At 46.3% G+C, this 12,823-nt stretch overlaps 1 protein-coding gene across 1 annotated transcript in view; it reads left to right on the top strand.

The window, feature by feature from the left end:
• LOC149439291 (uncharacterized) overlaps positions 1 to 10,827 on the top strand; it is a 28,097-nt gene extending 17,270 nt beyond the window's left edge. The window contains exons 4-5 of the mRNA XM_089659216.1: positions 2,069 to 2,867; positions 9,220 to 10,827. Of these exons, the coding sequence (XP_089515342.1) occupies positions 2,069 to 2,867; positions 9,220 to 10,687 (2,267 nt within the window). The 3' untranslated portion in view covers positions 10,688 to 10,827. The remainder of the gene's footprint in view (positions 1 to 2,068; positions 2,868 to 9,219) is intronic.
• The last annotated feature ends 1,996 nt before the right edge of the window (positions 10,828 to 12,823 follow it).

Genomic DNA, 12,823 nt, shown 5'->3' with positions numbered 1-12,823 from the left:
CCAGTTCCTTCCTAACATTTTACAAGGAATGGGGTTTGTGTGGGCCCCAACACTAGTTATCCACTGGTGGTGTGGGCAGATATAGGCTGGTCTTTGACCAAAAGTTTGCTGCCACGTTGGCACCAGGAAAATGGAAATTTGTATCATACGTAACATGATTTTTCTTTACTGGTGCCAATCCATGACAGCATACTGAGGCCACCCAGTTCACCCCCAGAGTTTTACAAGCAATGGGCTGTTTTGTGGGCTTTAACACTTTACAGCTATGAATTGGTGCAATGGGTTAAAGTAGGCCAGGCTACGACCACAAGTATGCTGCCTTGGATTGGTGCCAAGAAAAGAAAAATTTGGGGGTGACTATGATAGTTTTTCCGTTTTCTGCTAAGCCCATTAGTAGTGTTGAACCACATGTATGCTGCCATGTTGGCACCAGGAAAATGAAAAATTGTATCATGCTTAGCCATAATTTTCCTTTCTTGGTGCCAATAATTCATGGCAGCATGCTCAGCCCACCCAGTTCATTCCTAACATTTTATGCTGCCATGTTGGCGCTAGGAAAACGAAAAATTGTATCATGCTTAGCCATGATTTTCCTTTCTTGGTGCCAATAATTCATGGCAGCATACTCAGCCCACCCAGTTCCTTCCTAACATTTTACAAGGAACGGGGTTTGTGTGGGCCCCAACCCTAATTATCCACTGGTGGTGTGGGCAGATATAGGCTGGCCTTTGACCAAAAGTTTGCTGCCACGTTGGCACCAGGAAAATGGAAATTTGTATCATACTTAACGTGATTTTTCTTTACTGGTGCCAATCCATGACAGCATACTGAGCCCACCCAGTACACCCCCAGAGTTTTACAAGCAATGGGCTGTTTTGTGGGCTTTAACACTTTACAGCTATGAATTGGTGCAATGGGTTAAAGTAGGCCAGGCTACGACCACAAGTATGCTGCCATGGATTGGTGCCAAGAAAATAAAAATTTGGGGGTGACTATGATAGTTTTTCTGTTTTCTGCTAAGCCCATTAGTAGTGTTGAACCACATGTATGCTGCCAGAAAAATGGAAACTTGTATCATGCTTAGCCATAATTTTCCTTTCTTGGTGCCAATAATTAATTCTGAGCCCATTAGTAGTGTTGAACCACGTGTATGCTGCCAGGAAAATGGAAAATTGTATCATGCTTAGCCATAATTTTCCTTTCCTGGCAACAATACAAGGCAGCATACTGAGCCCACCCAGTTGCTTTCTAGCATTTTAAAGCAAACAAGCTATTGTGTGGTCATCATCACTCTATAGTTATGCACTGGACCTGTAGGTGGAAGACATGGAGCTACGATCACAAGTATTCTGTCATGCTGGTACTAGAAACAATTGGGTAAATTACATAGTTAGTCTGGTTAAAAAAAGACAAAAGTCCATCCAGTTCAACCATAAAAAAAAGCTATAATCCTACACCCACAGTTGATCCAGAGGAAGGCAAAAAAAAACCCAGCAAAGCATGATCCAATTTGCTCCTGCTGGGTAAAAAAATTCCTTCCTGATCCCGAGAGGCAATTGGATATTCCCTGGATCAATTTTACCTATAAATGTTATATCCAGTTATATTCTGTGTATCCAAGAAAGAATCCAGGACTTTCCTACAGCAATCCACTGAGCTGGCCACAACCAACTCTTGAGGGAGTCTATTCCACATTCTCACAGCTCTTACTGTGAAGAAACCTAACATGTCTAATAAGTATGGTAATATTTTCCATGTTCTATTTGTGTTGCTATTGATGAGTTCCCTATTACATCCTGTTGGGTGACATCTTTATTAGCGGGAGAGAAATTGAGGGTAAATGACTTTACCAAACCCCTGAAAAGCAGTACACAGGAATTGTAACCTTCGATCACTCAAACCAAAACTAAGAAATACGTTTTGTCTGGAAAAAAACCACAATAATGAAAGCGAACAAGTATGCCTTGAATGTTTTAAGCTACTGTTAGGAAGGTAATGACCTAAAGTGTTTGCGGTCGGTGGTCTCCTCCATGCCATCCACCAATTCATAATTGTCTCTTTTACGCAGATGCCAGAACATGCAGCGAATGTAATACGACATCAAGAGCCAACTGTGACCAAGCTCAAAATTATGTGACTTGTACCTGCAAATCTGGATATGTCGGAGACGGTCTGAACTGCACGGCAATGGTGTTCTGTGATACTGTAAAGTGTTGTCCCAGAGGCTACACCTGGGATACGAAAAAAAAGCAGTGCAACGACATCAATGAGTGCATTGACTCCTCGCTGAACGACTGTTCTCCAACAGATAACTGCTTCGACAAGAATGGCATCTACCTATGTGCCATGAACAGGAACGCCAACTGCAAAGGGACAGGCAAGTGTGGTGATGACAAGGACTGTCTGGAGATCAACGGGGAAGCTAAATGCGCCGATCCCTGCGACAATTACAAAACGTTAAATGGAACAAACCGATTGTACACCCTCCCCTCCCCTTCAAGATTTGAGACTGACCGCTACTACTTTGGATGGTTCCGCTATGTCGGCAAGGGACTCAGCATAAGAGAAGGGTGTGTGGGCGCCCTGAAGTGTGGATCCATGCAGCCATTCTCTCTTGCAGGAAAGCACCCAGAATTAGATGATGGGATAGTCATGGCTCCTCTGCTCAGTAACAGCATTTCGCTTGGATGCATCCCAGGGCCGAGTATTCCCGTGAAAGCCTGCCCAGGTGGATACTATGTGTACAAGTACTCGGGATCCCTACGATTTGATGTCTACTGTACAGGTGAGGCTGCTGCCTTTGGTGGCATGTTAGTAGGCCATGGTGGTGAAATGACTTACATGACAAGAGAGTTCCTACTAGACAGGCAATATCCTAAGCACCCACCATTCTTTATCCTAAGCACCCACCATTCTTTCTCCTAAGCACCCACCATTCTTTATCCTAAGCACCCACCATTCTTTATCCTAAGCACCCACCATTCTTTCTCCTAAGCACCCACCATTCTTTATCCTAAGCACCCACCATTCTTTCTCCTAAGCATCCACCATTCTTTCTCCTAAGCACCCACCATACTTTCTCCTAAGCACCCACCATTCTTTCTCCTAAGCACCCACCATTCTTTCTCCTAAGCATCCACCATTCTTTCTCCTAAGCATCCATTATTCTTTCTCCTAAGCATCCACCATTCTTTCTCCTAAGCATCCACCATTCTTTCTCCTAAGCATCCACCATTCTTCATAGACAGCCCATTCAAGTTAGAGACACCAAGGGGCATATGTGCTGTATGTAGCAGTTAGTCCACTGCAGGTGAATCTTCCAAGGGAGCGTGTTTTAAATGACAGTGTTTGATTCATCACCAGTGAACAATCGCCGAAAGTCACTTTCCCTGCTATAAACAGTAAATATGCCTGAAAATGTCACAACTAGTGATGGGATGAACACCCCCCCCCCCCCCCCCCGTTCGGTTCGTGGTTGAACATTCGAACCCAACGAAAGTCCATTGTGAACTTCGAAGTCAATGCAAGTCTATGGGAATCAAACGTGTAAATTGAAAAGTGCCCGTTTTGAAGGCTTGTATGCAAGTTATTGGCCATAAAAGGGGTATGGGGACTCAGGGACTGTCCTAAGGGACAGGAATGAAAAAAAGATTTTGTCAGAAATAGTCTTTTTAGAGAACATGAGGTACTCGCATGTCCCATTCAGTGCCAAAACTAAGGATTTATCTTTGCTAGAAACTGGTGGTTCTGGATGCAGAGTAGGCCAGAAGGTACCGTGCCTTGAAAAAGTATTCATACCCCTTGAAAAATGTCCACATTTTGTCATGTTACAATCAAACGTAAATATATTTTATTGGGATTTTATGTGATAGACCAACACAAAGTGGCACATAATTGTGAAGTGGAAGGAAAATGATAAATGGTTTTCAACATTTTTTTTACAAATTAACATCTGAAAAGTGTGGCGTGCATTTGTATTCAGCCCCCTTTCCCCTTACCCCTAGGCAGGTCAGGGATAAACTTGTGTTTAAAGCAGTGTTAGGTTATAAAAAAAATATCCCAAGCTGTGAACATCTCACATAGCACTGTTCAATCCATCATCTGAAAATGGAAAGAGTATGACACAACTGCAAACCTACCAAGACATGGCCGTCCACCTAAACTGACAGGCCGGGCAAGGAGAGCATTCATCAGAGAAGCAGCCAAGAGGCCCATGGGAACTCTGGAGGAGCTGCAGAGATCCACAGCTCAGGTGGGAGAATCTGTCCACAGGACAACTATTAGTCGTGCACTCCACAAATCTGGCCTTTATGGAAGAGTGACAAGAAGAAAGCCGTTGTTGGAGGAAAGTCATAAGAAGTCCCGTTTCCAGTTTGGGAGAAGCCATGTGGAAGAAGGGGCTCTGGTCAGAGGAGACCAAACTTGAACTTTTTGACCTAAAAGCAAAATGCTGTGTTTGGCGGAAAACTAACACTGCACATCACCCTGAACACACCATCCCCACTGTGAAACATGGTGGTGGCAGCATCATGTGGTGGGGATGCTTTTCTTCAGCAGAGACAGGGAAGCTGGTCAGAGTTGATGGGAAGATGGATGGAGCCAAATACAGGGCAATCTTAGAAGAAAACCTGTTAGAGACTACAAAAGACTTGAGACCGGGGCGGAGGTTTACCTTCCAGCAGGACAATGACCCGAAACATCCAGCCAGACCTACAATGGAATGGTTTAGATCGAAGCATCTTCATGTGTTAGAATGGCCCAGTCACAGTCCAGACCAAAATCCAATGGAGAATCTGTGGCAAGTCCTGAAAATTGCTGTTCACAGACGCTCTCCATCCAAGCTGACAGCTTGAGCGATTCTGCAAAGAAGAATGGGCAGAAATGTCCCTCTCTAGATGTGCAAAGAGACATCCCCAAAAAGACTTGCAGCTGGAATTGCAGTGAAAGGGGGTCCTACAAAGTATTGACTCCGGGAGGCCGAATACAATTGCCGCCACACTTTTTACAGATTTATTTGTAAAAACTTTGGAAAACCATTTCTCATTTTCCCTCCACTTCACAATGATGTGCCACTTTGTGTTGGTCTATCACATCCAATCCCAATAAAATACATTTACATTTTTGGTTGTAACATGATGAAATGTGGAACATTTCAAGGAGTATGAATACTTTTTCAAAGCACTGTACTCCTATAGGCGCAGGTATTGGGTGCAGATCTTTAGGGAGCTTCAGGTCAGAACCAGCTGGGAGCTCTGCAAGATCTGCTCCTCTGGAAGATCCTGGAGATCGACCTATCGATCTCTCTGCATCTCACCGCAATGTGCACTGCAGATTGATCAGATAAGCGGTGACTGTGGGGTGCAAAGAGCGAAATGGCTTTGGGCCAGAACCAGCTGGGAGCTTTGTAGGATCTGCTCTTCTGGAAGATCCTGAAGATTGGCCAACTGGTCTCTCTGCATCTCATCATTATTATTATTATTACATCGAGTTTATATAGCGCCAAAGGGTTTGCTCAGCGCTGTACAATAGAGGGGGGGACAATACATGAAACAGTACAGCAACAACAAACAGCACACGAGGGGTTAGAGGGCCCTACTCTTTCAAGCTTACAATCTAGGAGGGAGGGGGTAGTGGTACAGGAGGAAGTGGCTGTGGGGGATGGAGTGGTAGGAGGAATGAAGGAGAACGGCTGTTAGGTGAGGGTGGGGTAGGCTTCCCTGAAGAGGTGGGTTTTCAGGGAGCGCCTGAAGGTGAGGAGGGAAGGTGACAGTCTGATGGATTGGGGTAGTAAGTTCCAGAGGATGGGGGAGGACCTGGAGAAGTCTTGCAGTCGTGCGTGGGAGGAGGAGACCAGGGAGCAAGACAGAAGGAGGTCCTGTGAAGAGCGAAGGGTACGGGTAGGGTGGTACCTGGGAATCAGGTTGGTGAGGTAGTTAGGGGCAGTGTTGTGAATGGCTTTGTAGGTCAGAGTGAGTAGTTTGAATTTGATGCGTTGGGCAATAGGGAGCCAGTGGAGGGATAGGCAGAGGGGGGTGGAGCCAGTGGAGGGATAGGCAGAGGGGGGTGGCAGAGGTGGAGTGTTTGGTGAGGTGGATGAGTCTGGCCGCTGAGTTCAGGATGGTCTGAAGCGGGGATAGCCTGCACTGGGGTAGGCCGGTGAGGAGGGAGTTGCAGTAGTCAAGGCGTGAGATAATCAGGGAGTGTACGAGTAGTTTAGTGGTGTCTGGGGTAAGGAAGGAGCGTATCTTGGAGATGTTCCGGAGGTGGAGCCTGCATGTGTTTGTAAGTGATTTGACCTGAGGTTGGAAGGAAAGGTTTGAGTCCAGAATGACGCCAAGGACTTTGGCTTGCAGGGCGGGATTGATGGTGGTGTTGTTGGTAGTGATGGATAGAATGGGGGGGGGCGTGGGCTGGGGGGAAAGACGAGAAGCTCGGTTTTGGAGAGGTTAAGTTTGAGGAAATGGAGCGACATCCAGTCTGAGATGTCGTTTAGGAGGTGAGTGATGCAGGCGGAGAATGTGGGGGTGAGGTGGGGGGTGGAGAGGTAAATTTGAGTGTCATCAGCGTAGAGGTGGTAGTTGAAGCCGTGGGAGTGTATGAGTTTGCCAAGGGAGGAGGTGTAGATGGAGAAGAGAAGGGGTCCAAGGACAGAGCCCTGGGGGACCCCAACAGAGAGGGGGAGGGAAGGGGAGGTGGCACCGTTGTAGGAAACGCTGAAGGAGCGTCGGGATAGGTAAGAGGAGAACCAGGAGAGAGCAGTGTCTCTGATGCCAAGGGAGAGTAGTTTATTAAGGAGGAGGCGGTGGTCAACTGTGTCGAAGGCCGCAGAGAGGTCCAGGAGAAGGAGGACAGAGTAGCCGCCTTTGGCTTCGGTGGTTAATAGGTCGTTGGTGATTTTGAGTAGGGCGGTTTCGGTGGAGTGTAGGGGACGGAAGCCGGACTGTAGTGGATCAAGGAGGTTGTTGTCGGTGAGGTGGGCGCTTAGGCGATCGTAGACTAAGCGCTCAAGGAGCTTGGAAGTGAGTGGCAGCAGGGAAATTGGTCTGAGGTTGTTTGGGTCAGTGGGGTCCAGGGAGGGCTTTTTGAGTATGGGGGTGATGTGCGCATGCTTTAGGGGGGAGGGGAATACACTGGTAGAGAGGGAGAGATTGAAGATGTGGGTGAGAGAGCGGATGAGGGAAGAAGGGGGTGACCGGAGGAGTTGAGAGGGGATAGGGTCCAGGGGACAGGTAGTGAGGCGGGCTTCTGAGAAGACTCTGGTGACTTCCTCAGTGGTAGTAGGGCTGAAGGAGTGCAGTGCAGCTTGATCAGATAAGCGGTGTCTGTGGGGTCCAATGAGAGAAATAGATATAGACCTGAGTTCAGAGAATGTACTCACTCTCTTAGACCACATATGTTTCTTTCACTTTGAGTGTCGTTTCCACTCCTGCTGCAGCATGTTTACAGACAATGTAGGCCAACCATCCCTGAGATTTGACTAATTTTGATAATTACGGCATTGCTGGGTCAATTCAGGCAAGTGCCCAAGTATACCCATTGGCTGATACTTGTTACTAATACTGTATCTTGGTAACAAGTGTAGCGCTTCCCCCCCAGGAGCCGCTTGGTATATTAGGTTCCCTGTTCTTTTGCCTCAACTCTGTAAACAACCCCAGCCCCTCTGACATACCTGGTTAAGCAAATGGTTATGGCAATTCTACTGGAAGCACAAGTATCCTGTGCGGAACTATGTTTCAGTATCAGGAAACAAACACCAGGCTGGTTAGTGGTAAAGGAACTAAATATGTTGTCATAGGTTGAAGTAAATGGCAGTAAGTGGATAACTGAGAAAAAACAGAATTTGTTCAATCAGAGCCCAATAGACAATAAAATCACGAAGTTATAGCGGGTTATGGTAGAGGTCTGTACCATTAGACTAAAGTAAACCTAGCAACCAACAATATCGGTAATAATCAGTAGCATGACCAAACGGTAACAGCAATGGCGATCAATACTACAATAACTCCTCTGTAACCAGCAGGTTCTAACCGCTTTAGAGTGCATTCTATATGAATGGCTCCATAAAGAGGTACCTTTTTTGTGGTCAATAGGCAAAGTTCTTGTGAAGCAGCTATTTGGTAAGCAGCCCTCAGCTCTAGTTCTATAGCTGGCTAGTGGTGGGGTCCAGTCTTTACGGTGGTGCACATAAGTGGTGCAACTCCCAATAAAGTCTGCATGCAAGGAATAAGGCAACTAATTAGATGACTGGTCCCTATATACTCAGTGTCTGCTCAGCACACAGGTTATCAGTGCTTTGGTCTGTATCTCAGGACACAGGCTTGTAGCAGATAAGTGTGTACTCAGGAAAAGTGATGCACATGCTCCGGTCTCCTCGCAGAAAGAGGAAGTCACTCAGTGTTCAGCTCTTTCTTCTCCTCATGGGAATTGTAGTTTGGTGGGAACACAGAGAGCAACTGCAGCAAAGTGTCCTATCTCTAGTCCAAGCAACTGGCTACACAGATATGAGCCAAGAGGTGCAAAAGATAGAAATCTTGGCTCCTCCATTGGCATACAGTCAGGTGGTCTCTAATTGGGGGAGGGAATCACAGTTTAGGCCAAGCCTTTGAATGGTTTACTCTCCCTGAACATCAGTTTAGGAGGGCAAAGTAAATATTTGGGGATGTATCCACCATTGTTTTGGTCTCAGACCGCTGCCATGGCCTGCGCATGAAGGTAAGAAACCTTCAGTATACTTCCCCCCCCCCCCCGCCAGCCCCACCTAATACTTACCCGAGCCCCCTCTCGATCCAGGGATGTGCATAGGGGAGCCTCGGGCGTCCTTCTTCTCATTAGCTGAGGCACAGAAGCAGCAACCAACCATTGGCTCCCACTGCTGTCAATCACAGCCAGTGAGGAGAGAGCAAGGGTGGGGCCGAGCCTTGGCTCTAGGTGTCATACGGACGCATAGAGCAAGGCTCGGGAGCGAGCACGCACCTGTGCCCCCAAAGCAAGTGACCTGCTATTGGGGGGGATTGGTCAAAGTGGAGGAGCCAAGAGCACCGGTGGGGGACCTGAGAAGAGGAGGATCAGGGCTGCAAATAAATAAATAAACCTTTAGTAACACTTTAAGTTTCTCACTACAAGTACTGTCAGAATAAAACACTATTTATGAGAAATATGAAAAGTGAATAAAGTGACTGTGTGCAAATGACTGAAACTTGTACCTGTGTTTTATTTCAGATACGGTAACCCTTGCCCCAGCTTCAACAACGACCACAACAACCACTACTACAACAACCACAACCCCAACTACTACGACTACCACCCCAACTACTACGACTACCACCCCAACTACAACCACAACTACTACAACCCCAACTACAACTACCACCCCAACTACAACCACAACTACTACGACTACAACCCCAACTACAACTACCACCCCAACTACAACCACAACTACTACAACCCCAACTACAACTACCACCCCAACTACAACCACAACTACTACAACCCCAACTACAACTACCACCCCAACTACAACCACAACTACTACGACTACAACCCCAACTACTACGACTACAACCCCAACTACTACAACCCCAACTACTACAACTACAACCCCAACTACAACGACTACAACTACAATCCCAACAACAACCCCAACTACTACGACTACAACTCCAGCTACTACAACCCCAACTACTACAACTACAACGACTACAACTACAATCCCAACAACAACAACCCCAACTACTACGACTACAATCCCAACTACAACCCCAACTACTACAACTACAACCCCAACTACAACAACCCCAACTACTACGACTACAATCCCAACTACAACAACCCCAACTACAACTACAACGACTACAACTACTACAATCCCTACTACAACAACCCCAACTACTACAACTACAACCACAACTACTACGACTACAATCCCAACTACAACTACTACGACTACAATCCCTACTACAACAACCCCAACTACAACGACTACAATCCCAACTACAACAACTCCAACTACTACGACTACACTCCCAACTACAACAACTACAACGACTACAATCCCAACTACAACAACCCCAACTACAACAACTACCATCCCAACTACAACAACCCCAACTACTACGACTACCATCCCAACTACAACAACCCCAACTACAACGACTACCATCCCAACTACAACAACCCCAACTACTACGACTACCATCCCAACAACAACAACCCCAACTACAACGACTACCATCCCAACTACAACAACCCCAACTACAACGACTACCATCCCAACTACAACAACCCCAACTACAACGACTACCATCCCAACTACAACAACCCCAACTACAACGACTACCATCCCAACTACAACAACCCCAACTACAACGACTACCATCCCAACTACAACAATCCCAACTACAACGACTACCATCCCAACTACAACAATCCCAACTACAACGACTACCATCCCAACTACAACAACCCCAACTACAACGACTACCATCCCAACTACAACAACCCCAACTACAACGACTACCATCCCAACTACAACAACCCCAACTACTACGACTACCATCCCAACTACAACAACCCCAACTACTACGACTACCATCCCAACTACAACAACCCCAACTACTACGACTACAATCCCAACTACAACAACCCCAACTACAACTACTATGACTACAATCCCTACTACAACTAAACCTGAACCCATTGAAGGTTCAGGAATGGAAAGCTGGTTGCCTGCAGCAAACAAAGTTACTTTCTCAAGAGTGCGCCGTGCTTTGTTTACAAGGTTACCCACAACTACAACTACAACTACAACCGCCCCAACCACCTCCATCCCTCCAACAACTCTGAGCCCCCCCACTCTCGAGTTGCTCCAAGTTCTTGAACACTTAAAAGGCTTGGTTAACAGTATGCCGAACACCCTTTCCCAATCCGATCTTAAATGGATTAATAACAAGGTATCCCAAATAACTGAGCAGAAGAAGTTGCTGGAACCCGGTACCATTATCGCTGCCCTCAATAACTTCTCCAGTGAACTTATTCCAGCTATACATAATCTGTTATCATCCAACTTTTAATAAGTACATGTTTTATTCTACTCTCTGTCTTCTTATGGGGTTTTTTTTCCAAAACATACGAGGGGTAAAATGATTCATGTGCTTGTACAATATAAAGACAGGGGATCCGCCATGAAATCCCATCAGATCCCAATGCTTACTACAATGCACCATTAATGAATTACTATAATTGATATTCTATTCTCTAGCTGCAATTTAAACTCATTTATTCAGCAAGCAGTTCAATGAATGATGATATTATGCAAGGTATCATGGCATGAACAAAATCGTTGGGGGGGGGGGGGAGGGGAGGGGAGGGGAGGGAAGGGGGGAAGGGTAGTGAGGAGTTAATATACTTTATCCATTGTATGGGGATCAATATACTCTATCCATTGTATGCATTCTAATGTGCTAGGCAGGGAAAGACTTCAGGAGATCTGTCCACTGGAAGCTCCCTGATGGATGTTTTCTTTTTTTTTGGAGCAGAAGCACAAAGATGGGTGGGGACACAGAGATGGGTGGGGACACAGAGATGGGCGGGGACACAGGGATGGGCGGGGACACAGAGATGGGTTGGAACACACAAGGTTGGGTGACTACACCCAAAACTCCAAGTATAGGAACAGGGTCAGGAACTATGCTCCATCTATCTGAGTATCCGATAGCCCACTAGGCTCCACCTATTGCTAAAATATCACCTTTTTTTTTTTTTGAAGGACTGATCCTTTAAGCTAACTTTCCTTTGGTTGACCCTGGTCACATATCTAATCACAGATTTATTATATAGTAACTTCAAAAAATAAATAGGAAATGACTGGAATGGTGGCAAATGAATAATGTTTGGCTCTGAAACCAGATTTGCGGAGAAACCGGCCGATCTGCAAAAATGAGACGCTTACCAAAGACTGCCGATTGGCTCCTTTGGGCACGCCATTTGCTCTCAAACCATTTATGTAATCCCTTAGGCCTCGTGCCGATTCACACTCTAGACCGCCAACCTGCAGACATGGCCTTGCTTGCAAATTGTTCAATGAAACACAGGCTACTGAAGTGAACTGGTAAGGGGTCTCAAGTGAAAGATGATCTGACCTGATTGAATCTACATCAGGGGTCTCCAAACTAAGACCCTCAGGCCTAATCTTGCCCAATACAGGACTGCTAGGATTAAGCTCCACCCCCCTGTCGCACTGCAATCATCCTATTAGCTGGTTGCTAGGACAGTGGGCATCCTAGCTACCGATGACAAGCTTTGCCCAGCAGGTGGATGGAACTCTTTCCTTCCACACAAATGGTACACAAAGTAAGAACAGACTATTGATAGGTAATATGGTCTAAGGGTGGGGATGCTGATGTAAGGAGGGCTTTGATGGGAACCCTGATGTAAAGGGAAACTTTGACAGGGACTCTGGTGTAATGGAAAGCTCCTGTGATGGACTCTGATATAAGGAGGGTTTTGATGGTGACCTTGATATAAGGGGAGACACCTAAGATGGAGTCTGAAGTAATGGGGAACACCTAAGGTGGATTCTAATGTAAGGAGGGTTTTGATGTCGACCTTGATAAAAGGGGGGACTCCTAAGATATACTCTGATGTAAGGAGCGCTTTGATGGGAACCCTGATGTAAAGGGAAACTCTGATAGGGACTCTGACGCAATGGGGAACTCCTAAGGTGGACTATGATGTGAGGAGGGTTTTGATGGTGACCTTGATATAAGGGGAGACACCTAAGATGGACTCTGATGTAAGGAGCGCTTTGATGGGAACCCTGATG

This window comes from Staurois parvus, unplaced genomic scaffold (assembly GCF_062004578.1).
Source record: "Staurois parvus isolate SC_StPar_1 unplaced genomic scaffold, SC_StPar_1.0 ptg001135l, whole genome shotgun sequence".
Taxonomy (NCBI): Eukaryota; Metazoa; Chordata; class Amphibia; order Anura; family Ranidae; genus Staurois; species Staurois parvus.
Note: the sequence above shows the minus strand (reverse complement) of the source record. Positions and strands in the feature narration are given on the sequence as shown.